At 46.9% G+C, this 27023-nt stretch overlaps 4 protein-coding genes across 7 annotated transcripts; 2 read left to right on the forward strand and 2 right to left on the reverse strand.

The window, feature by feature from the left end:
• Positions 1 to 457: 457 nt before the first annotated feature.
• On the reverse strand, positions 458 to 14757 carry Pino (Pinocchio). 3 transcript variants are annotated; one of them, NM_164405.2, is made up of 5 exons: positions 14608 to 14757; positions 13933 to 14149; positions 3248 to 3320; positions 2245 to 2494; positions 458 to 1747 (listed from the first exon to the last, which is right to left on the reverse strand). In NM_164405.2, the coding sequence occupies exons 2-5, from the start codon at positions 14147 to 14149 to the stop codon at positions 1538 to 1540; spliced, it is 750 nt and encodes a 249-aa protein (NP_722679.1). In that variant the 5' UTR covers positions 14608 to 14757; the 3' UTR covers positions 458 to 1537. The 3 variants fall into 3 exon arrangements, with proteins under 3 accessions (NP_722679.1, NP_001259854.1, NP_608568.1); NM_001272925.1 differs by lacking the exons at positions 13933 to 14149; positions 14608 to 14757 and adding exons at positions 3671 to 3721; positions 4370 to 4835; NM_134724.3 differs by lacking the exons at positions 13933 to 14149; positions 14608 to 14757 and adding an exon at positions 4370 to 4835.
• A 362-nt stretch (positions 14758 to 15119) lies between these two features.
• Positions 15120 to 18215, forward strand: TBC1D23 (TBC1 domain family member 23). The gene is made up of 3 exons (NM_134725.2): positions 15120 to 15309; positions 15623 to 16985; positions 17068 to 18215. Exons 1-3 carry the CDS (start codon positions 15293 to 15295, stop codon positions 17755 to 17757), a joined length of 2070 nt encoding a protein of 689 aa, NP_608569.1. The 5' UTR covers positions 15120 to 15292; the 3' UTR covers positions 17758 to 18215.
• Positions 18136 to 19902, reverse strand: Iris. The gene has a single exon (NM_134726.3). The coding sequence runs from the start codon at positions 19875 to 19877 to the stop codon at positions 18282 to 18284; it is 1596 nt and encodes a 531-aa protein (NP_608570.1). The 5' UTR covers positions 19878 to 19902; the 3' UTR covers positions 18136 to 18281.
• Positions 19903 to 20496: 594 nt separating this feature from the next.
• On the forward strand, positions 20497 to 26960 carry CG4577 (uncharacterized protein). Of its 2 annotated transcripts, none has more exons than NM_001272926.1 (5): positions 20497 to 20885; positions 24425 to 24871; positions 24928 to 25189; positions 25287 to 25567; positions 25633 to 26960. In NM_001272926.1, the coding sequence occupies exons 1-5, from the start codon at positions 20663 to 20665 to the stop codon at positions 25758 to 25760; spliced, it is 1341 nt and encodes a 446-aa protein (NP_001259855.1). In that variant the 5' UTR covers positions 20497 to 20662; the 3' UTR covers positions 25761 to 26960. The 2 variants fall into 2 exon arrangements, with proteins under 2 accessions (NP_001259855.1, NP_608571.2); NM_134727.3 differs by having other exon boundaries at positions 25636 to 26792.
• Positions 26961 to 27023: the final 63 nt, after the last annotated feature.

Consider the following 27023-nt stretch of genomic DNA (forward strand, 5'->3'; position numbering starts at 1 on the left):
AAACGCCAGTTATACCGGCAAAGTGGCACCTCAAAGAGACCCAAGGCAATAATCGTAATATAAGCGATTAAATACAAAGCGAGTATTGTATTGGTGTTTTCTCGATTCGGGGAATCTCGAGCAGAATGATGAAATCCGAAATCAGTGCCCACATCACGCGGACAAAGCGACATAAATTCACGAAGAGCAGGTGAAATCCCACTTTACGACCCCCGAGAACGATGTCACATTTATGGGTGAGAATCCCAGAAGCCCACATTTGTTTACAGACTACTTAGCGGAGCAGGTGATGGCGCCCACCTGGCAACCGTAAATTAGATTAGATTCCGGCTTACACCGCCTGCCGCTCGTCATTGGACAATGGCAAGCAGGTTGGGGGGGATCGCGATCCGCGACTTGCTGATAGAGATGCTTGACAACAGAGATTTCGCATTAATTAGAATTCATTGACTGGCTTGATTTTTGCATAGTTTAGGTATTTAATTTTAAAAATATGCCTTTGTCTTTTACAAAACATATCTCTACATTAAAAATATATATATATTTATGTATATTGTATGCAGATTTATGTGGTATATAATATATAGGTGTATATATTAGGTATAAACTTCTACATGTCATATGGATTTTCACAGAAAATCTTCAACTTTGAGTAATGCTTTTCAATTGTTTCCTTGTGCGTGTTTTCACATCCTTAATTGCTCATTTCTATGCGCTTTCACTTTTCCCTTGGAGAAATTGTTCAATCCTGTAGTTACTTTGTTGAGCACTATGCACATTAGGCAATCTGGAAGATTCTTCTTTCTTCGCTCACTGAACCCTCCGCCGGCACCATCGCAGCTAGCTTTGATCTGTGCCCGCGGAGCTCCTCGCTTCGAACAAGCTTTGACACAAGGCAGAAAGCAACAACTAACTAATTGTTAACAACAATCTCTACACGATTACACGGGTTGTTTGATGTGTGTGCGTGTGGGGTTATACAAAAATGATCATCTCATGTCGATCTATAGCTATCGTTAGACATTTGCTACATCATGTAAATTCACTATTTGCTCACGATTCTTTCTGGCTAATATCACCGTTATCACTGCATTGCCTAAACTCGGCTTAAGTCTAGGCAGAAAGAAGTCTTCTCCTGGATAGAACAGGTAATGTGCGCAAACCAAATGGTGCCATTGGAAGGTAAACAAAGGAACTAACTTAGTTGCTAAATATTTGCACTGTCACACAACGAATCGGAACGAAAACGATACCGGTGAAATCATAAAACAAAAGATTGTGTGTGCTAAACAAAGAACTAAAGACTCAACGCTGCACAACAATAATAACTAACAGCTAAGAAGCTTAGTAATTAGGCCCTAAATTACGGGTGAGAGACTGTGTGTTTGGGTGTGCAGGTGGAGCTAATTCCGCTCCAGCTTTCTGCTTCTGCTTCAGCTTCTGCTTTCCGGATGAATGGCTGTGTGCGGGGGTGTGGCTGATGTGGAGGCGTGTTTGCAGTCTGGCTGTCGAAGGAACTGGGCGGGGATTCCGCGCTCTAGATGCGACCGCTTTTGCTCGCCGTCGACGTGGACAGCTGTTCCAGGCGGGAGCACAGCTCCTGGGCCAGGCGCAGTTGATTCGCAGCGGCAGCGGCACACGAGGTGGCGGCTCCAGCGCCTGCTCCCACGGGCAACTGGACTCCGGCCACGACTTCCGGGTAGCTGATGCACACGCCCACCCAGCGAGCTTGACTGCAGGCATGGGACTGTAAGGAAAAGAGGCGGAAATGGTTAGTTTGGTAAGTAAACACAAACACGTTCAGCTAAATTTGTATAACTCGAATATGTTTCACTTTGATAATAATATAATATAATATTTTGGATTGTTCGCCAAGTAGAAGCTTGGCACATTTGTTTAAACAATCTACGAAATGTGTATGCACGTATAATCTAGAAAACCTCAATGCTAATTCCCGACTTTGAATGCTTCGTTCGGTGTTGACTTATCGAAAAAATGCGGAGGTGTCAAGCGGAGCTGTTATGTATATTAACTTTTCTCAATTATTATCGGTTTCATTTTTCGTACTCCCAAATAATTAGTATCCATCAAAATGGGACTAGCAGAAAGACTCAACACAGCAAACAAACGGCTTGAGATAAAGAAATTTCAGTTATGACGAGCAGTGAATCCAGGAAATTTGGCTTTGGTTCGAGTTACGCAAATTTCGACAGTGGGAGATTCCACTCGTTGACTGCAACTCACCATGGCGAAATCACGTTTCCATTGGACACCGCACTGGCCGTCGCACAGGGGACAGGGACGCTCCAGGCTGTAGCCACCGCATTCGCTGCAGTCGAGGGACACATGGTCGTCCGTCCAGGAGACGCCGCAGGTGAAGCAGGAGCCCATGTGCTGGCGCAGCTCCTCAATGGTCAGCACGTTGTCCATGCTGATCTCCAGGGGACTGCCCACCAGATCTGGCAGCGAGGCAGACAGACCGAGATTGTGATGCCTGGAAGAGATTAGGCCGAAGCGGGGAATTCTTGATTAGTAATAGTGACAAATTGCGGCTGGCGTCGGGCAACCGTGACCTTGCCAAGTGGGTGGCGGCGTGCGCTGGCGTGATTATGATAATGAGCTGCGTGCCGGTGGGCCGGTGGTGGAATGGGATTTGGGATGGCCCGATTGGGATGCGGGGATGGGGACGAGGGCAATGATTGGCAACTGTACCCGACTCTACGGCGCGACTTTCGCCCGATCATGTGAGCGATGGCGACGGGCTTTTGTTGCTTTTGTGCGGCCCCAAAATGCGAAATGATAATGATACGACTGCGAACTTGTATATATACATATGTATATATGTTTATGGCTGTATACAAACACAGACGGACGCCGAACTGTTGAGGTGAAGGTGCTGGCCCCCTTCATTAATGGGCCAAAGTCGTGGCCAAATTGCAGGTGTGGTTTCTACTGCGACACTGTGTTGTATTGAGTGGTATTGTGGCTGTGTGTACTCTGCACCCTGGCCCAGTCGCCATTCCCCGCCCGATAAGATTGCTAAAATCATGAATGAGCCACCACCACCACCAACTCACGCCCCTTCGTATTCCCCCACAAATCAGCCCTGACATTGTTTACATCGATATTTAGCAAATGCGAAAACGGAAATGGAGGCGAATTATATCGAATCGCTGCTTCCAGCTAAATGAATCATGAATGTACGTCTGTAGATCTGAAGATGGGCATCCAAAATTAAAATACTTACGACAGGGGACTGCAGATGTCGGCGATTTGGGGACCGTGAACACTGGCGATCGACATATTGGCTGCTGATGGCACTGCAAAGAGGGAAACAGAAAGCAGAAGAAGTCAGTTAAAGTTCATCAAATGTAACAAGGTGAGTTCAATGCTGGCCAGGTAGGTAGGTAGGTAGGTAGGTAAACGATCGACGGCGAAGGTAAGCGAGCTTGTTGTACAGGTGCGTGACTCAAATGTCAGAGAGCTCGACTGTACACACACCGTACCAAGCTGAGCTTCAGATCATTCAAATGGCTATATGTATCATTTTCCGCAGCAACTCGGACGACATTCTTGGCTAAAATTAACAACTATTCGTGGGGAAACTGAAGGTGGAGTGCGGTCCAAGACCACAACCGCTGAAATCCGGTTGAAAGCACCATAAACACACTGCGAGGCCGTTGATCAGTGCGTCATCTCGTGTAGTTTCAATTGTTTGGGGCTGGGACAATTAAGAAACTTTAATGTGCGAATTATTCGGAATTGGAAGCGAAACGTTAATGGCCCGCGCTTGTGTCTCAAATGGGGGAATACTGTCTATAGGTATATACATATGTATGGCCAATACCATTTGGCTGGCTGTCTACATTGTCCACACGATTTTGGCAAAGTTGCAAAAATCTTTGTGGCGAGCCGAGGCACATGACTGCTGTGGCGTCTGCTGGCCTGGCATCATAATAAATAAATAAATAAGTACATTTTCTGCGTTGTTATGCGGCCATCCGTTGGACGTTCTATATTTAGCTCGATCGAATTGAGAAAGTATGTATAATCGCGGGACGTGACCGAAATAAACCAAACAACATGGGATAGTCTGGGCATCGGTTTGCGCCCCTGCTCGGCTGCAGTTCGGTTTGAGTCTCGGTTGGGAGGCAATTTTCAGTTGCTGAAACGGCAACGGCGCAAAAGCGAAATTGCTGTAATTTATCCGATCCGAGCATATTGTGTGCCGCACACACAACTAGTTGCATTTAATTTGATTTGATTTTATTTATTTATAGAAGGGCACACACAATGGCACACAAATCGGGGGGACACCGACGGGCGCTTCATTTTTTTTTTTAGTTATTTTTGGCACGGAAATACTTACATTTGTTGGGTTATTTACAGCAACGGTTGTTGTTTTATGATTTTTTATACAGCGCTATTAATAAATCCAAATTGGGATTCCTGTGCTGCTTTATTCGCCGTATTTATTGGTAATTGTAGTTGGCCTTGCGTAAGCTAGACAATCGAATTGCTTTTTATAATTGCCTGGACATTAACATTAACCGTTGGCAATTGTTTTTGTGTTGTTTGTAACTTTTCACACGCGATGCGAGACAGTTAGCTCATGAAAATGCAATTGGCAATAGTTTGTATCTGAATGCAGTTGTTTGACTGGGACTGCAGCGCACTTTTATAGTTGGACTGGGAAGCGAAACTGAACTGTGTAGCTGGGACTCGGACTGATTTTCCCCAGATTCAATTCAATTCGATGCGAGTAGTTTTCTCCAGAGCCGAAAGACCAAGTGGGCAAGCAAAGCACCTCGAACCGCGAAACTCAAATGAACGGCGCTCGCTGAGATCGCACCGCTTTTATAGCCGATCCGACTGGCGAGAGCGGAGAGCCGTTAGTCAGCGCGGAGAGCGAGTGCGAGAGACGAGCGAGTGATATTGCTCGGACCCGAACTCAAATCCGAATCGCATGACAAAGCAAAGCTAACGAACTGAACTTGCCAAAACACAAGCACACGCACGAATTAAAAAAAAAAATCATCCAAGTGCCGTGCAAAATACGTAACAAAGATCAAAACACAAGCGAAATGCCAAAACAAAGTCTGATGCTGACCAAATTAGCGGTAGTTGGCAACAGGAGAGGCTCTCAGCGAGAGCAGAGATAAGAAACCAAAACAAAACGATAGCCAGCGAGTGTCTCGACCAGAGGATACCTGTTACTCGCTGGATACACCATGTTATGCGGCTTCGTTAAACTGACTCTGTCTTAGATAAGTATTACATATTTTCAACTATTAAGTTAGGCACCTTGAACTTAATCATACACAGCATTTGAATCACATACATTTAGGTATAGAACATGCTACATATCGCTCCTCACGCACGTTATACCCTTTGTACTCTACGAGTAGCGGGTACCAGCACAGATGGCGAGATAGCGAGCACATTTAACGGTCAAGCACAGCAGGCGAGCACCCTTACACTCATGCACCCATACCGATAACCAGATACCCACACCGATATCTCCTCCATACGCCCCGTCGGCCGGACGGTACGTATACGACACATTGACCGGACGGACACTAGTACATCGACTAGGTGTAATCGCCCGCTGGTTATTGACGCATGTCCAAGAAGACGGCAAACAAGATGCCCCCTGGCAACCGTCAGAGGAACCGACGGACGACGTTGCTTCATTTGAATAACAAATCACTTCGCGCTATGACAGGTAGAGCGCCGGGCAAGGACAGGGACGGTTACGGGTTCGAATTCGGGTTCGTGTCCGTGACAACAGCGCAGGTGGAAAGCCGCAGGAAGGACAGAGCGAGGTAGCCGGAAGATGGGATCCTCGAAGCGGCGCAGGTAGAGCGCATCCCTAATCACTAGATCCGCAATGGCCTGAACGGAAAATTCCATCCGGGGTTGTTTTCCCATAATCATAATGTCCAATAAATGTTATTCGGAAAATCACTTAGGATTTTTCGAACTCGGCGAGAATGGCGATATTTTCAAACCAGGGTAGCCAGAAATGTATATTTAGTTAGCTCAAAAAAGGCATCTAATCAGCGAAAGATGACAATTTCATGCTGATAGTATTATTCTTTCTCTGCGGTTATTTCCCCACCATAAATATACATAAACGCCGCACATCCACCATTTTTCGCTTATCAATCTGCTCATAATCTTATCAGCAAAGTCCGCCTCCCACCTCCTCCTTTCTGCCCTTTTTTTTTGCAATGCGCGTGTCTCTGCGGCACATTGTAAAAAAAAATAGTGTAATGGTGAAACCCACTCGGTATGTATAATATGAAGACGAGATGACTCCCGCGGCTGTCATACCGCCGGAATGGAAATTTTCGCTAGCGCAGGCATGTTAATGGACAACAAAAAAAACTTGCCAAACTGCAGCTAGACCGGGCCTAACATATGCACATGAGCCGGGTTCCAAGGCGCGCGTCGCTCCAAAGGCGTCTCCAATTACGCCAGCCCAACGAAAAGGGAGCTCCCCGACCAGAGCCGCAGCCAAAAATTCAAAAACCCAAAACCAGAGACGAACCAAAGCCAATCCGAGCGTCCCTCGCCAAATTAATGCAATTCAGCGTCGCGGGCGACGGTCAACTACACACAGAACCAGATACATATATAAACTACATATACTCGGGCCAGCAGCATGCATAGTATAAACAATTAATGTTTATTTAGAAAGCAAGAACGAAACCCTCGCCATCCAGCACGCTTTTCAACTATTGTCGCGACGCAGTTTCGAGCTTCGCTGCACGGAGAGAAACGGAATCGGAATCGATTCCCGCGGATTTTGGTGGAAATCATTTCGATGGAAAACTCTCGAGTTACGGACAAGCCACACTTCATGCGTAACAAACATATTACCTTAGATGACAGCCATCGTTTTGGGTAATTGCATAATGACCGCGATCATTTCGCGGCACTTTGGATTTGGGAATGCTGGATGGGCGAAGTGGAGCAAGCGGGGGCTACCATGACAATGGCAGGGAGAAGGTCACACGGCAATTGCCCGAGATGCTCGCACAAAAAAAAAAGAGACAGTCCCACCTCAGCGGAAATTGCGTCAGACAACGTGAGGATATTAGTCCGAAAATAACAATATTTAAACAATATTTTGCAAGCCTTTTAAAAACTTATTAAGTGCCTGCGCACTCACGCGTGTGTATTTATATACCCTTCCTTTCCTGATTAGTATACATCCACCAATTTTTCAGAAACTGGCATGAAAATACTAACAAATATATTTCGCCACCGGACGAATTAGGCTTACCATTTGCAATTGGACAGAAATATTTATTTCAATCTTATCGCTTGATTTATACACCGGGTAGGTGCTATCAATGGATCGAATATCATAAATATGCTATTAAAATACTTATAATTTGACATTTTTAAACAAATATTCTACGATGTACAGAGAAACCCTTTCGAGGTATACATCTGTTTATTAGAAAACGAAAAGCTGTTTATTATTTTCCGAAGTGTGCTTAGAATTCCCGGAGATTTCCATCGGGAAAACTGCAATCTAAGTGATTTACGTTTAAGTACGTTTATTTTTCAGCTCTCCAAGGGCTTGTGGCGATTATTTTAGCTAGCTAAATTGATTTAGAATGTATAAGTCAGAAGCTCGACTTAATTGCACACTTAGCTACCGGCTAAGCTACCTTACGGAAATAAATCTTTGAAATTTAAGATCATTTTCTATATACGTTTTCCTTGCATTCTTTTTTCCAAAAAGCAATCAAAACAGAAGTGTGACTAAATCAAACAAAGTTAATTGTAGATTTAAAAACAAATAAATCATAACGCTTTTGCAAAATATTTGTTTGTTTGTTGTGAGCAAATAAAATAAAATTCACTTATGATCAATACTTAAGTTACTCTATAAAAACAGACCCAATAACTAACTATTTGGCTAGCTGCATGCAGCAGGGTATTGCAGTTTCACCTATGCCGCAACTACAAAACTATGTGAGCCGAGATAGCCCATTTGGAATCATGCGAACCCCTAGTGTTCAAGTGCTGCTCGAAGACATGCGCTTCCTCTTTGGATTTGACCAGCACGGGAGGCCTTGTCTTGCTCCGCCTGCAGCTCTGTTGCGAGCAAGTTGCTCCGCAGCTAAGCAAACAAAGCTGCTCCTGAAAGTAACTGTTAATTATTGTTATGGGTGGCTGGTGTGTAAATACACAGCTCACATGCGGACGGATCCGTCACAGCCAAATGCAAAAACAAAGGCAACCACGATGGATTGACGTCAATGGCGAGGGAAATCGGGAACCCAGCCCAGAAAGACAACGACCATGCTGGGCAGAAGCGCGGCTTTGTTTTGCCTTCGATGCCCAAAAGACGACGACGAGCTGCGGTTCGTGGGAGGCTGATTCACTGGACTGGGCGGGAAACTACGCCACTTTTGGCCAGTCAGCGCCACACTTAGATCATAAAACTCGTCTTTGATCGGAGCTCCGATGTTCCATCATCACATGCTGATGCTAATGAGTTAGCTCGAATGCGACAAACCCGTTCCACGGGATTCCCTCGCCCCGAGATGCGAGTGTAAACAAACCGAAATCAGAATTCCAAACCCGCGGCTGTACTATGGAAACCGTTTACTTAATTAATGGGGGAAAAGTACCCACGAATCTCGGGGTAAACTGCCAAAACGGGGCGTGACTCCGTCTGGGCGCAGCAATCCAACGAAAGTGGCTATCGGTTCTATAACCATAGGCGCACTTAGTACTGAACCCCATAACCTCCCAACCCTCCCGCCTCAACCGGCAATTCGATCCGACGTCGATCGGAAAGATTTACGGCCGCCAGACGAAACTGTTGACAAGGGCAATTAGAAAGCCGACGGACGACCCTGACCCTTGGCCCCGTGTGCATGCTAATTCCACGGGTTTTGTAAGACTTCCACGTAATTAATTTGCATAGCGTGCCAGATGAAGCGATCTCGTCATTGAGAAATGGGAAAAGCTCCCACAAATAGGTCCATGACATGTTATCTCACGGCGCCATTGCATGTTTGCGAATATATACAAATAGATCGCGTTGTTCTCCATTGACCAACTGACTGATGTCTGATGACTGATACTGATCGCGACCATGTCCATGACTGGAAGCGCCAAGAAGGTGGGCTCGGGTTTACGCGACCCTGGCCCTGGATATGTGTAATTCGCCCAAGAACTGGAGCTGCCTTCCTCACTGAATGCGACGATGAGTTGCTGAAAGGGCGCATACATACAATATATCATCAGTAAGCACAAATGAAAGGCTTATCATCTTCGAATGTCCATAAACAAAGTGGGGTTTCATCTTAAATAACATGCATGTTTACTCATAACTAAATAAATAATAATATTCTAAGGGATGCCTCCGCATGAGGTACATACATACATATATGTTATTTATATTGGGTAAACCTATTTCCTATAAACAAACTTAAAAATAGAACGCGTTCTATTCAGGTTTAATGACGCCTCTTCAATATTTATAGATCTCGTTTATTTTGTCTGATCGTCTCACCATTATATACACATACGATTCATACGTAACCTTCGGTAAACTTGACTACTGCAATGATGGGTGATAAAACCACAAAGCGATAAGATCACAGGGAAAAAGCGTAAGAATAATAGGGCAGGTTTTAGGAACAAAGTCTAACTAAGATCTTTTAATCTAATATAATGAAACAGTACTGCATGGAGCAATAAAACATATAAAGCAATATAATAACAATAATTGCTGACAAATATGAAAGCCGGTAACCCCAGAAATTTGCAGAAGTTAATTGCCGTCGAGTATTGACTGATTAGAAGAACTTAAACGGTAGTTATAATAGGATTACTTGGAAAATCCACTGCAATTAATACCCCCTCAATGTTTATTCAACAAAAAAAAAAACCCTACTCATGCATCATCCCACTGGAAGCACAAGCCACAGATCACATATGTTTATGTCCAGCTAAATTCCTAGGAAGCTATATAAAATGTACTGAAAACAGTTGGTCTATGTTCTATTATCCGCGGATTACCTATATCTTTCATTGCGAAAACAACAAATTAGATTCGATAGAACGGCCCAGAAACACTTTGTTGCGTTTCTATTTCGATTTCTTGATTATATGGCAAAACAATGCCCTGAATGTTACGCAATTGAATTAAAACGCGAAAACACAGGGCGGCACATTGAACACTAGTTCAAGGTACTACTTGCAACGCAAAATCGCGATTTGCAAAATTCCCAACCACAGGCAAAGTGCGAAATCCCGAGTCGGGAAACTAGAACACTCCACATGACCAAGGGGTTGGGATGGGTTGGGGCTGCGGTTTCGCTTGGCGTGCGACAATTAACACTTGTGGAAGTCTGGAGAACACTTAATTAGCAATTTGCATAATGCAACAGTTTGTTAATTACACGTGACCCAGGTTGATTTCCACGGGGAAGGTGTTCAGCCCCCTGAAGATTGGGTTCGGTTCGATCTGGTTTCACTCTCGGTTTGCTCAATGAATCTATTCGAGTTTCGAGTTTTAGGCTTTCCCTTGGACAATATTTAATTAGTTTTTAGCAGGCACATGGCTAACAAACAAACTGGTTCTTCGAACTGACAATTTTCTCGAACTTGCAAATCAACCGGGGAACAATGCGGTTTAATCTGGTTTGCTTGTTTTAATTTTCCCAGTCTAATCATTTCGAATTGTGAGCTGGAGAATGAGAAGCCTAATTAATAAACTGTCAATAAAGAAACTAGTTTGATGTGAGCCACATTATATGACTGAACAATGAAAAGCGTGCTGAGCATAAGAAACTTTTGTAGTAACTCGTTTACTAAGATCTTAAAGGCTTTCTAGCAACTCTAGATTATACATCGCGATTCTACAGAACACTAGATTAGTGCTTTCCCAAGAAGATTGCGGCTGGATTCTTATCTGTGAGCCTCAACTGTTTATGTTCTCAGAAAATTGAATTCGTATTTGAACTATGTTTTGTGTAAATTGCGCACAACTTCAAGTTCGCCAATTACGAAATAAACAATGGAAATGTGGAATCTCACAGCTTTGTCCCAAGACGACACCCAGGTGCCGTCTCCTAACCCTTCAGATCCCCATCTTAATGACGACTACCGTGTGCGATGCAAATGGCGGGAATTTACGACAAGTTCGAGGGGGTATATTTAGTCAATAAAGTGGCGCGAGCGACTAACTGACGTCGTCAGAAGTGAGAACGTCGTCGTCATCAGCATCTCGTTGAGCCATACCAGAATACCAGAATACTATATGGAGGCACTGCGGCGCCGCATCCACATCATGGTTGGGCTCGCTGTTAGATTTGCGTCGCACGGAACATTTGCCCAGTGTAAACATACACACAACCGGTGCCGGTTTGAACCGATTTCGACCGCCGTAGTGCCCCGGCAATGGGTCTATCTATCTACATACATCTGCTCGATTGTGTGTGTGCTAAAATTGTAAATTAATAAAAGAACAAATGAATGAATGAGCGAGTGAGTGAGTGAATGGGCGCAATTCGAATTGAAATCAATCCGCAGCACACGGACACACCCAGCAATCGCAACGGCCGGGCCTCTCCAAGTCGAGTGGGGCTTTAACATTACAGAACACGAAAATACTTGTAACTATAGATTAGCTGCGCTCTGTTGCCAAGTAAATATAGAAATGCTTTTGGCCCCATCACCTCGTTCTAAATCGAAACTCCTCGAACTGAGGAGCTGATTGAATCGGTTGAACAATACTCAGCAATAATGATTATTGAGGTCCGGAAATAAGCGCATATTGGTTGACACTCTGGTGATCTTTTCTCGCTGTATCTTGGATCAAATCCGCCAAACGGGGGGGCTACTTAGCACCGAACCGGTTGAGACCAAAGCGAATCGGTTGCACCCATCTGGAGCCGCCTCTAACTGGTGTCCAGACCACAAAGCCCGGCGCCAGGTCCCGATCAGAAGTCGAAGCTGACGGATCGGATTGCATTTGGGCACTTTCCATCACGCCATCGCCGCAGAATTAGACACATGTCCGCACCTGTGCACCCAGCACACGTCCACTGCGTTGCGGAGGGCTATCGGCTTTCGCCGGAGATTGGAGAACCTGAGACGTCGGGGCTGCTGCGCCATACCGGAGACGTCGGCGGCAGTCAATGGGACTTATCATGCACGGACGGTCGAGTCGACAAATTAAACAAAATCGTGAACGGACTGCGCGTGGCGGTCCGTTCTATAATGAGCATGGGAACGCAAAACGCAGACAGTGGGTTGAGGGGACATTGCGAAACCGAAAACGGTTTTATTTTTAAAAACTGTCGTTACGTTTGTCGTTTTAATAAGCATTTTATGCATGCAAAACGCTTATGCAAGCTCCCGTGTCCGCGCATGAGATTCGCCAGCGAATTCTACAAACGCTTCCCACCGCTCCAACAATTATAATTAATGTTGTATAAGGAATAGCCGGTCTAGACGGCGGATGACTCAAGTCCCACGCGAGATAAGCACAAGAGCGATCAGTTCAGATAATAAAATTCCACTACATCCATCATGATAAGTGGCAAAGGTACGGCCTGTGCGTTCAGCCGAAAGATCAGATCTAATGTGCGTGAGTCATGCCGATAAAGCTGACTTACAGTCCTATAAATAGTTCGGATAAATCGCTTCTCAGCTTTGATCGACCGCGATTCTACGATTCATTTAAGGCCTTACAACATCAACATGAACCGTGAGACCGTGTAGCTCTGGCAGACGAAGCTGATTGCAAATCGTCTGATGCAATATGCTAATCATTCGCAAATGTGCGAGCTAAGCGCAATAGTTCGCAACTGACCAACTTTCGCTTCCTTTTGGGTTGAACAACGGAAAATGTGGGAACTTAAGTACCAAGATTTGGAGCAATAAACCAATCAGTCTTCATAAGAAATAAATCATTCCTAGAAGTTGTACCTTTATTAACTGGCCCACTTAAGACCGGATAAGGGAGTTCATTTGCAACTCTCATGGTGGGCGGCTCACACGCAAGTTTGGCTCCATAAGCCCTGCTCCACAGAAGCCTTTTATGGGCGACACGTGCCGGTTGTCGGTGGGGCAATATGCATGCAAAAAACAGCTCACGCTAGCACGCATAAGCCGGCAATGTTATTGTTTACCAAAATTGGGGAAAAATTCCACTTGAACTGCCGGGCCATCGGAAATGTTTGCACACTCTTTTGGCACCCATTCCGCAGCCGATGAAGCGAAGGAGAGGCATGATCGGCTGGAGAGGCTTGTCCGATTCGCTTCGATCCGATCCGCAGTCACATGACAAACGCGTGAATTGGGCGTTCTGAGTTCTGGGTGACAAGCGAAACGTGTGAATAGGCTAGTCGCACGACCCGCTTGTACGTCTAATCAGATGGCAGATAAACGGGCAAACGGGCAAAACAATTAGCCCCACTGGGAGCCCACTCTCTCATCCATTTCGAATGGTAATTGATGGATCGGCCAATTTTCGTGGGATGCGTACGGGTACGTGCTAAAAACAGCACGGAATGGTACTAATTTTAAATGGAACTCTTTGGGGAAGACAGAGTGTTGGCTATTCCGGGATTGTAAAATTGATGGCCCCTGCTTATAGGCGACCGACCCACTATCAATGCCATTCGAAGATAAAGCCGGAGTGTATGGGCATTAATAAAAGTGTACGGCAGTTTCCGCCCGATCGGACAAAAGCCGGGACTCCAAGAGACGGGAAAACCACTTGGCGATAAGCCGATGCAGCTAGTACAAAGGTGCGACTAGCGTTTTCCGCTGCTCAATTAGTGGGCTTCGCTACGGCTAATCGTAAATAACATAGATTACTCCGATGTCTAGACTATAAATATAATCGGGTGGCTAATTATATGTACGAACTCGCTATGGCGCACTCACCTATGAAGTTCAGCTTGTCGGTGGCCAGATTGCAAAAGTCGGGATCGTCCACATCGAAAATGATGCCATCCTCCCACTCGGTGACAATGTGAGACGAGGAGACGGAAACGGAAGTGGTGGAGCGTTGCTGCTGCTGTTGCACCAATGAGCTGTTGTTGTTGTTGTTGCTGCTGCTGCTGCTGGCGGAGATGTGGTTGTTGTTGCTGCCCGTTTTCATCTCCATAAGGGTAAGAGAAACGCAATTAGAGGATTCCTTGGCTAAGCAGATACGTGCTGGCATGCAAACAGCAAAAAGTACACACGTGGCTTAAAGCGCAGCTTGTGTTGATTGGCCAAGTGTTTGGATAAAGGGGGGTGGGGGGGTGGTTGATAACACAGTCAAGGGGGAGGGGAGCAGGCACACAGCTGTTGCACGCTTACCCCTCCCCGCACTTCTTACAACACTTCTTTGCACAAGTGCAACATGCAAATCAATAGATGCAAGCTAAATTTTATTTGGGTGAAGGCTACATGTGTGTGAGTGTGTGTTTGCATGCATGAGTGAGCAATTGCATTCGCTTCGTGTATTTGTTGCTGTTATTGCTTTTGCAAATTTTGTTTGGTCTCCATACATGTGTGTTTGCATGGAAATGCCTAAAATCTGTGTTACGTGTGCTGGCCTCTAAGCTCACTCACCTTTATACTAGCAGCACGCTCAGTCGACCAGCTTGAAGTTAAGTATCCAAATTTAGGCCAACGCAACCGAATTTTAAGTTAAATTTGGATAAAATTCAGGCAAAACAAAACTTTGCTTGCAAAATTGCTGGCAACTAGAGGTGGTCAGCTGTCGATTATCGTAGTTGGCAACACTAATCGATAGGACAGAAAGCGTTATGCATTTCAACTTCAATGTTCAAATGAACAAACTAAAATTTTCTATTCTCTTTTGATACCTGTAATATGAAAATAATATAGATAGTTTGCTTAGATCCCGCTGAATAACCTTATATATATATAACAATATAACTTAAATTTATTTTCTAATTTGTTATCTCAAATTTTAGCATTCTGACAAGTATCAAGTTTGTAATCATTTTTAACGATTTATTACAAATATCTTAATACAATTGTATTGTTAGTTCATATGCACACTGCCATCTCTAACGTGCGCCGTGGCAGACGTAAGCACCTCCCATCGCTATAAACGTAACCATCATAACGTAACCAAAATTCGATCAAAATAAATTTGGAATATCACAAAAATCATTATTCGCACCTGGAACAGAAAGAAAATGCACCAGCCTGGCCTTCTGCAGCTGAATAGATTGCACTAAGGCAGCATTTCGAATCCGAAACGTAGGAACTAGCCCACAGCGAAATCATGGAGGAGAATATGTGGTAAATAATAAACATTGGGTTGGGGCTACGTCAACAACTAAGATTAGTCAGAGAGTCTAGAGATTCAGCTCCAGCACCTCATTTTCTTTGGCATCCATCGCCTTTGGCTTTCTCGAACAGACCACCATTTGTTTCGCTGATTGAGTCAGCAGCTTGGTGCTGGGCCAGCGGGACGCGGAGCACCTGGGGGTGTGGGTGCTCCGCCTTATCAGCAGCTGGTTATTTAGACACGTTGACGTCCCCTTCACCCGTAGCATGAGCAGAACAAGTACCAAGCAACTGATTGTGATGGACATCCCTCTCTTGTATGCAGGATCATTGAGCTGGAGTCGGCACTGCTGGACGACTGCACTGTCAACGACATCTACGGCATATGCCAGGGCAAGGCTCTGCCGGAGGCACTGCGTCCGGACGTGTGGCAAGTGTGCCTGGATGTGCGCCACAAATCGGATCAAATGTCGCTCTTCAACGAGATCTACGACCTGCCCTTCCAAAGCCAACTGCGCGAGGATTGCCAGCGGCACGTCGATCGCATGGGCAACGATGAGGAGGACAAGGTCTCGGTGGTATCCGACCTCGAGTCCATCATCACCTTCTACTGCAAGAACAGAAACCTTCAGTATGAGCCGGACAACGGATGGATTGAATTGCTGCTCCCGCTGTTCGCCCTGAAGCTGAATCGCTCCGACACATTCAACCTGTTCGAGTCCATACGAGACACGTACATACCCAAGGGTTGCCGGCCCAAGGGCAATGTCTTTCATGTCTTCCGACTGCTCCTGCTTTACCACGATCCGGAGCTGTGCACGCTGCTGGACACCAAGAAGATCACGCCCGACTTGTACTCGCTGACCTGGTTCCAGTCGCTTTTCGCCTCCTGCAGCAGCCTGTCAGTGATCATTGCCATGTGGGACCTGTACTTTCAGAACGCCGATCCCTTCATGGTCTTCTTCCTGGCGCTAATAATCTTGATCAACGGCAGGGAGCAGATCCTGCAGATGAGGAGCTCGTCCAAGGAGGAGATCATCAAGTTCCTGAGCCTTATGCCGTGCGCCCTGGAGTTCGACGACGTCCCCGACTTTTGCTCCCTGGCCCAGTACTACGCGCTCAAGACACCAACTTCCTTCAAGACGGACTATCTGAAGGCGCTGTACGGCAAGCAGAATGATACACCGCGCAGCCAGGAGGAGGCAAACAAGGTATCACAGGCCCTGTGCCTGCCCGTCTCCGTTTACGAGCTGGTAGAGAACTCGGCCACAGAGTTTCCTGTGCCGGATGCAGTGCGTTTCTTTCTCGTTGACTGCCGCCCGGCCGAGCAATACAACGCCGGCCACCTGTCCACGGCATTCCATCTGGACTGCAACCTCATGCTCCAGGAACCTGTCGCCTTTGCCACCGCCGTCCAGGGCCTCCTGACCGCCCAGCGGCAGGCCATCGAGGCCAACTCGAACGCCGGCGGCGAGCATCTGTGCTTCATGGGCAGCGGTCGCGTCGAAGAGGACCAGTACACACACATGGTGGTGGCCTCGTTCCTGCAGAAGAACACCCACTACGTGTCGCTGCTGACCGGTGGCTACGCCTCCATCCACGACTACTTCGGCGATCAAATGGCCGATTGCCTGGAGGATCACAATGCGCGCAAGTGCCTCGTCTGCCAGCAGCACAACGCGCAGCAGGTAAGACTTCGATAACTCAGGAAATGTACAATACTTTGAATCGAATTAGTATACTTATAATTTCTCAATTCCGCTCCTGCAGACTAAATCAGCGCCGCTTAAGACTTCGACGCCATCCTCTACAGACCTATTCAGCAAGTTCTCCGCCGCCATGAAGTCAAAGTCTGCCGAGGTCAAGGGCAAACTACTAGACATTATCGTGAATCCCAGTGCAAATGGCGGAGCCACGGCTAGCGGCACCAATGGTGTGCCATCGGCGCCGGTGCAAGAGCGCCATGTTAGTGCAAAGGAGCGGAACGGCAAGCGCTACCGCAATGTGGCACCTGTGTTCAGCATCGACGATGAGAACGAGGATGCCTTGGACGGGGCGGGGGAGCGGGATGACGCACCGCTGACCAGCGACGGCAAGGAGATCGTGAATCTGAACCAGTACTTCAAGACGGCGGACATCATCAACGCCTTCAAGTGCCAGGAGGTGCACATGAGCGGCTACATGTACGACAGTCATTTGATCATCACGCCCGGGCAACTGGTGGTGCTGCGGGAACTGGGACGCGGCCAGGCGCAGATAATGGTGCGTCGCCCGCTGGCGAGCATCGTGAAGATCACGGCCAAGAAGCGACACCGCGACCTCATCACGTTCAAGTACGGATTCCCCGATGGCGATGGTCTGCTCATAACCGACATGGACCGCTTCCTCATACCAAATGCGGCCGAAGTTACGGCACTGATTTCAAGGCTCATCGTGCAGGTGCTTGACGACGCCAAGTAGGATAAACCGGACAACCGCCGCATGCTCTTCTTGTTTCCGCCTTTCCGCATCAAGCTTTATTTCATGAACGGCCACTGATACAAAAATCAGAGACACAAAGTGCAATGCGCCGCTGCGAGCGGTGTAATAGTTTGTAATTGGCATTGTTTTCCTTGTATTAGCTGAAATAGTATAGTTCTTATTGTAAACGAAGCGCTGGCTGCAATTGTAACATAGTGCACTCGGTGCAGAGACCGGATTTGAAGAAAATAGTCGAACGTAGTCCCAGATCACATGGCCATCCCGAGCATGCCACGCCCCCGATCCCAATTTTCTAAATTTCTAAGTGCGAATAAGGAACCCTTACCGAAGCCCTGAGACTTACAACGTGTACATGATGAGAGTAACTAATATTTATTGCAATCAAACCAAACAAATAAAACTGTATTATAATCGACACAAAAAATTGTTAAAAAATCATAGCTCTCTTTGAAATTTCATCGGAACTTAACAGATGCACCACGCAGCCGCATCTTCTTTTTTTTTTAGATTTCATGTTTTTCCAGCAGCGGAAGATTGCAGGTTGTGGTGCGATTCTGTGGATCCTGGAGACCATTGACTTCGTTGACAAGATTTTGAGCCTGCGCAAGTTGTTTGCTCCGATGGGTGCGATATAACCAGGTCGCCGAAACAAGTAAGGCGACCAGCAATATGGCTGCGCACACAGCTACTACTACTACGACTACCATTGGGTAATCTCGGACTGCTTCCAGCTTTTTCTGATTCAGCTCCAGTTTGCCCACGATCGCCAGGAGTTGATTAAATGATTCCAAGGTCACGGATTCCTGGGAAGATTTTGGTTCCTTCTGCAGCGTTGCGTAACCTGCTTTCGAAGGAACTCTTTCCCGGACTTCTCCACGGAGGGCGACAGCTGGACTGCGCACGGCACAGTCGCTTTGAATGCTCAGGATTCCACTGCCATTCAATTGGAGCTCCTGCCTCTCACCGGAGCACACTCCTATTAAAGTTAGCTCATTGGTAAGGGCCACCATCCAGGAGTTTGGTGCCACCATCTCTGTCCACAGACTCTTCTCCTTCACTTGACGCAAGGTGCAGACTTCGGAAGACTGGTTCCGTATGGCCGCCAGGGAGCAGGCAAAACTGTCATCCCCAGTCCCGTAGATAATGCGGTTGCGCCTGCAGATGAACCTTTCTTCGCCCAACTTGATGCAGTCGTCCAAGCTCTGAAGCGGAAAATACCTGTCCATATGATCGTTGATGCCCAGATAAGGTGTTTCGGTGTCCACCAGTTGGATTACGCCATTGTTTAACCGTGGAATGGGCGTCAATCGGTAGATATTAAACTTCTCCGCATCGAGCAAGGGCACTGTGATTTGGAACTCCACGTGGTTGCCCCGCTGCCGAGGAACTACGGAGGCGAGAAGGTAAATATTCCGGATTGTATATCGGCCATCCAGATCTCCCAGAATTGGCGGCATCTTCGCTTGCAGCTGTTTCATTGAAAGGACAAGAGGACTAAGCTTTCCGTGGTGGGCAGAGATTATGGCTTCAGTTATGGCATTCTGGGCACTTTTTAGTCTGCTGCCCATAAGGTATAGATACGGCTTCATCATAATCAGGTTTTCAGGTTCATAAGCCTCGTGAAAGGGTTCTTGAAGTATCACATTTATAACATTAATGGAGCTGTCAATGCAGGATGTTCCCATCCCAAGCTCGATGGACACGTCGTCATCTCCCAAAGAAAGTCGTCCGGCCCTAAAGTCCAACGCTTTCTCCAAGTCAATTAGTCCATCGTGAAGAATACTATCCGCAAACTTGGTAATGTCCAGAATTTCTGGACAAAGATTCCTTTGGATATCGCACACATCGACCAAAGCCTTGTAGACACCATTGAACGCACGTATTGCCGTATAAAGCGACTCCAAGTTGAAGCTGGCACATAACTTCCAATCTCTGGAGGCTAGCGATGCCTGACCGCTGTACTCCACGAAGGTGCCCAGACTGTTGTTGAATCCCCGCATCGCCATCGGACCTCCGATCGCCTCCCGATCAACTGGGCTTCCATGGGAGAGCGCTATCAGCGAGGGGGCGAGGATGAATACCAAACTAATCGCTTTCATCTTTCGCTTGTAGAGGTGATCGTTGCCCAGAGTTCCGCGCTAAACTGAAGGTGAGCTCCTGAGAATCGGGTAGCAAGCGGTAGTGCATGTCCATATGTATGTTCAATTGCTGATATAGCAAAATGATCGGATCATTGTGCGCAATATAAATTTTTAAATATTTGCAAGTGAGGCAATTAGCCAGAATTAGCTTTCAAATAAATATAATATAAATATATAATATACAAATATAACATAAGCCATCCATATTTATTATACATTTTACACTAGTCAAGTGCATTGAGTACTAATATAGTGAATTTACATAACAACCAGTGTCATAGCGGCATAACCAGCACCACAGAGGCCCACCGATGCGACCTGGCAGTAACGCAGCTCTTTGCAGATCCGGCGCCGGCGCAGTAGAGGATTGGCTCGCTGCCTCGCCAGGCAAGTACGTAAGCAGGCTCCTCCGAGCTCCGCGGTCTTTATCAATGAGAGTGACGTAGGTTGTGTGCAGACCGGACGGGATTCGGTCGGCGAGTGGAGGAGTTGGGTGGCACTTTAATGTGGTCTGCAAGCCAACGGCCAACGGCACGGAATCGGGGCAATACGTTAAAAACTGTTGCACTGCGTCGCTGGGACGTCAGTTCATTCAGAACAGTCGAAGTGCGCAGACCACTGGGATCCAAACACCGGCAGAAACCAGGCCAGGAGTCGAAGTCGACCTCCCACCTCCAGCCAGATCCGAATCCTATTTGGGACACCACCAGCTAGAGCCAAGTCAAGTGCCGTTTGCCGTAAACATGCCACGCATCTCGTTGCCCGGCAGCAGCCTGCTGGTAGTCCTGGCACTGATCCTGTGCCTCAGCCTTCCAATCCGGGCGGTGCCCACCTCCGTGCTCGCCCAAGACACGGAGCTCTCCACCAGCGCCAACCACAAGCTCCAGCAGCAGCAGCAACAGCAGCAGCAGCATCACCAGCAGCAGCAGCTCCAGCAGCAGCAGCAGCAGCAACAGCCGGCCACAGGTAAGTGCCAAAGTTCAGTACAGGTGGAGCAGCAGCTCCGCCCACGCCCACTCTTAAGGCTAAAGGTCACTGGGAAAATGCGAGTTTTTGAAAAATGCCCGGCCCGAGAAGGCTGTGCCTCCAGCCTCCAGCTCGTCGTCTGCGTGGGTTGGCTGGCTGCTGGCTTTTGAGGGTCGGGCATCCGCTCGAGTGGCTCCATCTCGGAGCTCATCTCGTTTAGCATATTCCATTTCCCATTTACCGCTCGTCGTTCGCTGTTTCTGCCAGGAAATTGCGTAGGTGTTTTGCGCGAGGACGACAGCTGTCGTCCTTTTGAATGCCGCGCTCCATGAGCGATTTATAAATTTCCATCCTGCGGTTGTTTTTCTTGCACTGGCTTAGTGAATCATTACTGTGCCTGCACAGCGAGAAAACTACCAATGACTTTTCTGAGTAAGTGGGTAGCTATATGCACTCTTGAAAGAAAACTATCAAATAAAATAAGTTTTAAGTCTTTAAATTAAAGTTTCAACAAAAAAATGATTATATAAATTATATTAAATTATATACATATATATATAATAATCAAATTTCTGCCAAAATATTCACGAAACATATATACATATATCAAGCTGCGGCTTAAAGCACAATGTTGCCTTTTCTTTCAACAACTCTAAAGAAACATATGGTATTCTGTATATACAGCTCCACGATTTCTCCCAGTGCAGTTACACTGTTCATATATGTAGCTCAGCGCTCACCAACACAAGCACACGGGAACCTACAGCGCAGTTAAACATCGCGTAGGCGTTCGCCACACAAAATGGCGGCCAGCCTCCTTTGTGAGTGTGTGTGAGTACGTGTGTGCGTGTATGTGAGTGGGGGGGCCTCCATGCTGTTAAAGTGTGCGTACGTGCGCGCGATTTCATTTCTATTTTTAGAAAGCGAGTTAGGCGAAAGTTTTCAGCCCCTTTTGCGCCCCTTCCGCTCCTCCTGCACTTTCTGCTCGCCTGGCGCCGTTCGCCTAGCATCGCCTTACGCCATCGCCATCGCCATTCACCACATCTTGGGTGGCAAGTGCCACCCATTGCCGCCCCCACTTTCACCGCAGCATTGAGCCCTTAAGTAGGCAGCCAAGCTCAAGCTGTTAAGCCTTTCCGATCCATTCCGAGTATAAATACGCGTCCGTGTGTGCAACACGTTCGTTAGCGCTCCAAACCGCAGCAGCAACTAAGGCCAAAAGTAGCGGGGCTTTGGTCAGATGTCAGTTGCCAAAAGCCAGCGGCAACCACATCAAAATGTAAAGGGCAGGTGCCCAGAAAAGGGGAAGGAAGCATGTGATTGGGGTGGACAAGTTCAAATTTAAATTTTAACATTTCGCTGCATACTTTCAAATCTTTCAATGTTCTAATGTAAGTTTATAGATACAAAATTTGCCTTTGGGTAAGAAACAAATCTCTAGGGATTAGATGTTTTCGAGAGCGATAAGCTCTCCATCGCACATTTTTGTAGCATACTTCCAGGCAGCGCCACTAACAGATTTTTGCCCCAGCACAGTTCGCTCTAAATAGATTTATTATGCCCCAATGTGGGCGGAATGGCGCCCCCGCCCCTTTCTACGTGTTTACAGAGCCACATATGGCAACCTAATGACAAAGGCAAACAGGCTGTCGCCGCCAAGTGTCCAGCTGTCGGTAGTGCAAAGTGAAAACAGGGTCCACCCCACGGATTAATCCACGCAGCAGCAGTCAAGTGGGCGCATTAAATATTTATGAGAGCAGTGCCTGCTGACCCCTCGCCTTTTCCTTCCTTCGCCTGGCGATGAAGTAGTCAGGAGGGAAGGGTGAGCACTCCAGTTGGCACACCCAATCCCGAAACCACAGGCTCCCAGCGCATTTTCCTGCGCTTGACAAATTTTTCCATATGCTGCGGCTATTAAGTTATTTCTGTGCGGGGCCGAAAGAAACGCCCAAGGACTTGGCCGTGGCGTTAATTGTGTTCATGTTCGTGTCCACATTCCCATGTTCATGTCGCGCTGTCTGTGGTGGCCCGACTTTTCGAACAGCTGCTGGCCAAGAGCCACCCACCAGCCCCCAATCTCTGCGCATGTGTGTGTGTGTGTGTGTGTGTGGGGAGCAAACAACTTGTTGATACTTTTGCAGTTCAGTGAACAGCCTGGTAGAGTAGAGACCCAGGACGACGTCAGCCAACGTCAGAGCCTGCCAGCTTTCTACTCATTTATTTATTCAAGTACCCCACCCGAGGAGCACCCATCCGGGCTGATGGACATCCGTGAGCAGGACATTTGCCACACATAAATATAATTGAGGCGGTGGCGTGGGCGTCATGGAGGCGAAACATGAGCATTGTGGGCATTAAATGACTGCCAATACGGGGAAGCGTTTAGCCAGCGGGTTTCAGGAATTGTCGTCTGTCCCAAGGACTCTGGGGAATCGCAAACTGGGTTACGGGCGCTCCATAAAAGCGTATCCACATTCAGAGAATGTGGAATTTTACAGCTCGACTAGAGTTGCACCAGGGGACATACTGTTTCTCGGAAGGAACTTGTGTTTCCACGCAACATGTTAGTCATCACTTTGAAAGTAATCATATCAAAATAGCTTTAAGGTATCAAAATAATTCGTTTTTAGTTACGATAGTGGTGTCTAAAACTAAATAGTCACCTGCAAAGTAAGTTAAGTACACACTTCGAAACATTCATTTCCCATTCGATGCGAACCGCTAGTCATTTTATGGGAGCCCATTTCCTGATAGCCGGATATTATACCACCTGGCCCTTTCAATTGGCACACCCTAATAACACATTAATCATTGGGGTCGTATAAATCATGGCTATGCGGGTATCTACTCCATTCCACTCTATATGCGATATCTCAGTTCCAATAATCATGGAGATAAGCTATAGATACTGGTATAGATATTCGCAGAAACCTGCGAAATACCTCATACAAATCCACTGCGCAGGGGAGTTGAACGAGTTTGGCTGGTCCATCTGAACTCGGGATTGGATGGATGGGGCAGTTGAAATAACCGCATGCCCATGAGGAGGACTCATGTCAGGTGCTAACTGAATCCTAATTGGCGGCGGCCAGCGCTCAATTAAAGATATCAACCGATCCGAGATATTAAAGCCAATTCAGCCGTCCAATTAGCGAACCAACTGTTGCGCAAAGACCCTTTTTTTTCGATTGGATGCCAGTGGGGCGGCAATGCGATTAGGATTAATAAGGTCAGTCCTCCTCCTCTGGGTATTACATCGGGGATTAAGTGGACATAAAGCCGGCTGTCAGGGCGCTAAAAGCAATTAGCCCAGACCGAGAAATATGCTCGGGCGTATAAAACAATTATGGTACTCGTTCTGCGGACGGCGGCTAATTGGTTTTGCGGTCACTTCTCGGCTGTGGGGATGTTGGGAATTTATTGAATCAGCCCCGGGTAAATGGTAAATGGAAAGTGGGAAATGGCAAGTTGGAAATGGAAAATTCGAGTAGCCCGGACAGCAGCAGCCGGCGTTACCCATTCCCCATCTCGTTCACCAGCCAAACGCTCCGAGGAGGCGAGTGCCGTGCCCACGGCGGACAAGAAGTCGAGTCCGGAAATTGTGCCCGCTTCCTTTAGCAACGCTCCGTCGGCCCGAAACAGCCCAGTTCCGGTCTCCAGCCAGCAGCAGGAGCAGCAGCAGGTGCCGTCCGGAGTCTACGCCCTGCCCTCCAACGAGGAGATCCTGGCCGCCGTAGCGGCCGCCGCCCAGAACAGCCAACAGCAGTTGCAGGAGGAGCCCTCCGCCCTGGAGGAGGCGGTGGCCAGCTCCACGATGCGCAAGCGGGGCATCAATTACGAGTACAATCCGTACTCCGTCGCCTCCAGCGACTACGGCAGCGATGTGCCCAGTGGCGTTTGGTCCGACGACTACGAGGCCGCCGTTCCTGTCAGCTATGGCGAGCGGGATCTCCAGGAGATCGATGACTACGTGCCAGAGCGAAGAGGTGCGTCCAAGAGCGTGGCACATCCATTGCTAACTAACAAAAAACTTAAATTCCAGTGAGTAGCTCGAGTGCGCGAAACAAGGCCTACGACAATTTGCAGAATCTCCTGAACGCCGAGGCCTATCTGGAGAGCATTCCCCTCTCGGTGCCGCTGACCTATGCCAATCGGAACTACAACGTGGATGAGCGCAACAAGCGGGGTATCTACTACAACGTGGGCACTCCCGGCGGCAATGGGGCGAGCAGCCTGGGCAGTGGAAGTGGCTACAACGACGAGGGTATCAACCTCAACAAATATCGACGATTCAACGACATGCGGTGAGTTAGTAAAGCAACACGGCGTATGAGTGATATTTTACATACATAACAACTATTACTAAGGGGTAACCTTTTGTATTCTTTGCTCCAATCCCAGACTTAAACGCGACACCCAGCTCAATCCCGCCGACATGCTGGCCCTGGTTGCCCTGGTGGAGGCCGGAGAACGGGCGCGCAAGGAGAGCGATGCTGAGAGCTCCGGACCGGTGCCCATGATACCCTCCGATGACCTGGACTACGCGCCCGCCGGCAGCTGGTTCGACGTGCCCGTACAGGCGGACTACTACGGCGCCGGAGTGCCGCTGGACAACCAGAACCAGGCGATGCCCAAGTACGAGTACGTGCCGCGTCAGCACAAGTACAGCGGAGTCAATAGCCGTAAGTCCCGATTGGGTTGGCAGCAAGAGTCGGAGGTTCGTGTTCTATAACTTTCAATTATCCAGCAGGATTCGGCTCCTCGAAGCAGCGCTACATGGTGGCCAAGAAGAAGCGCTCGGTGAACCAGAGCCAATTCATGAACGAACCGGTGGCGGAGCGCGGATCCGGCTACAATGGCGAGAAGTACTTCTAAGGATCCCACGCGGAGATAGTCTACGTAGTACTTAATGATAGCCACAGGCCCCACGAAGAGTATTTCTCGTTTTTTTGAGCATTGAACATATTGAACATAATCCAAGAAACCAAAATCCAAATTCAATTTCTAATTCAATTATGATAAAGAGCTAGTGTCAAGGTCAACTCGTGTGCAATTTTTGTGTAGAATTTCACTTTCAAAAAACCCAATGGCGAGAATTAAACTATTGTTGCATGCAATGTGGTGCGTCAGGAGCATAATCAATCAGTGTCTAGGATTTTGTCCCACGGAATCCGCACCGAACTAAACCGAATCTATATCTACGCCACCTAATCCCTGTAAGAAATCGGTGTCTATGTACAACTACTGCAATCTGAAATCCAGCGGAACCGCAACTTGTATCTGTATCTACTTATCGAACTAGAGGCTTCCCGACTAGTACAAAACGAGAGAAGAACGTCAACTATGAATATGATTATATATAAAAATATGAATACATCTATACATGCATATATCAATCCTAATCGAGCTCAGAAGCGACAAAAGCTCCACTAACCGCTTTAATTTAATCTAAACTTATACTAACTAAAGCTAAAGCCAAAGCCAAGTATTTTGAATGCCATCACATTCCGAACTACACTTTTTATGTAACCCCGCCGACTTGGGGACAAACGATCTGACAATTGATGAGAATTTTAATCGTATTTAGCGAGTATCGCAGCTAATATGTTGGTAAATTATATATATATATATATAAATATACGTATACAATATGCAAACAATTTGTGGATAAATTTGTTAAGAAATGGCTCAGGGCATAAATATTTTAAATATTCTATGCCGACGACGAAGAGGCGTATTTTTAATTTGAATAAAATTGTCTGACTGTTTTCGGTAATAATCAAATATACATACATATGTGTACTATGAATATGGTAAAATAAATTATATTATACAGACTAAAATAAAATAGCGTATATATATATGTGTGTGTGTATACAATACAGATTATATATAACTATATATATGAACACTCAAGTAACCTTAATATTATATACTTTCCCTCTGAATATTTGGCCTTTGATTTACGCCTTAAGTTCTTTGCGTGAACTTAGTTTGAAGATACATTTATTTACAATCAACTGATTTACGATTAATAAATACGTCTTTGGTTTGAAAACCAATCAAAATTGGATGAACTGGGAGTTTTTTGACCTGAAAACCAATTGGCTGTGCTCAATGGCAGAAAATTCAATGAAA

This window comes from Drosophila melanogaster, chromosome 2L, assembly GCF_000001215.4.
Source record: "Drosophila melanogaster chromosome 2L".
NCBI lineage: Eukaryota > Metazoa > Arthropoda > Insecta > Diptera > Drosophilidae > Drosophila > Drosophila melanogaster.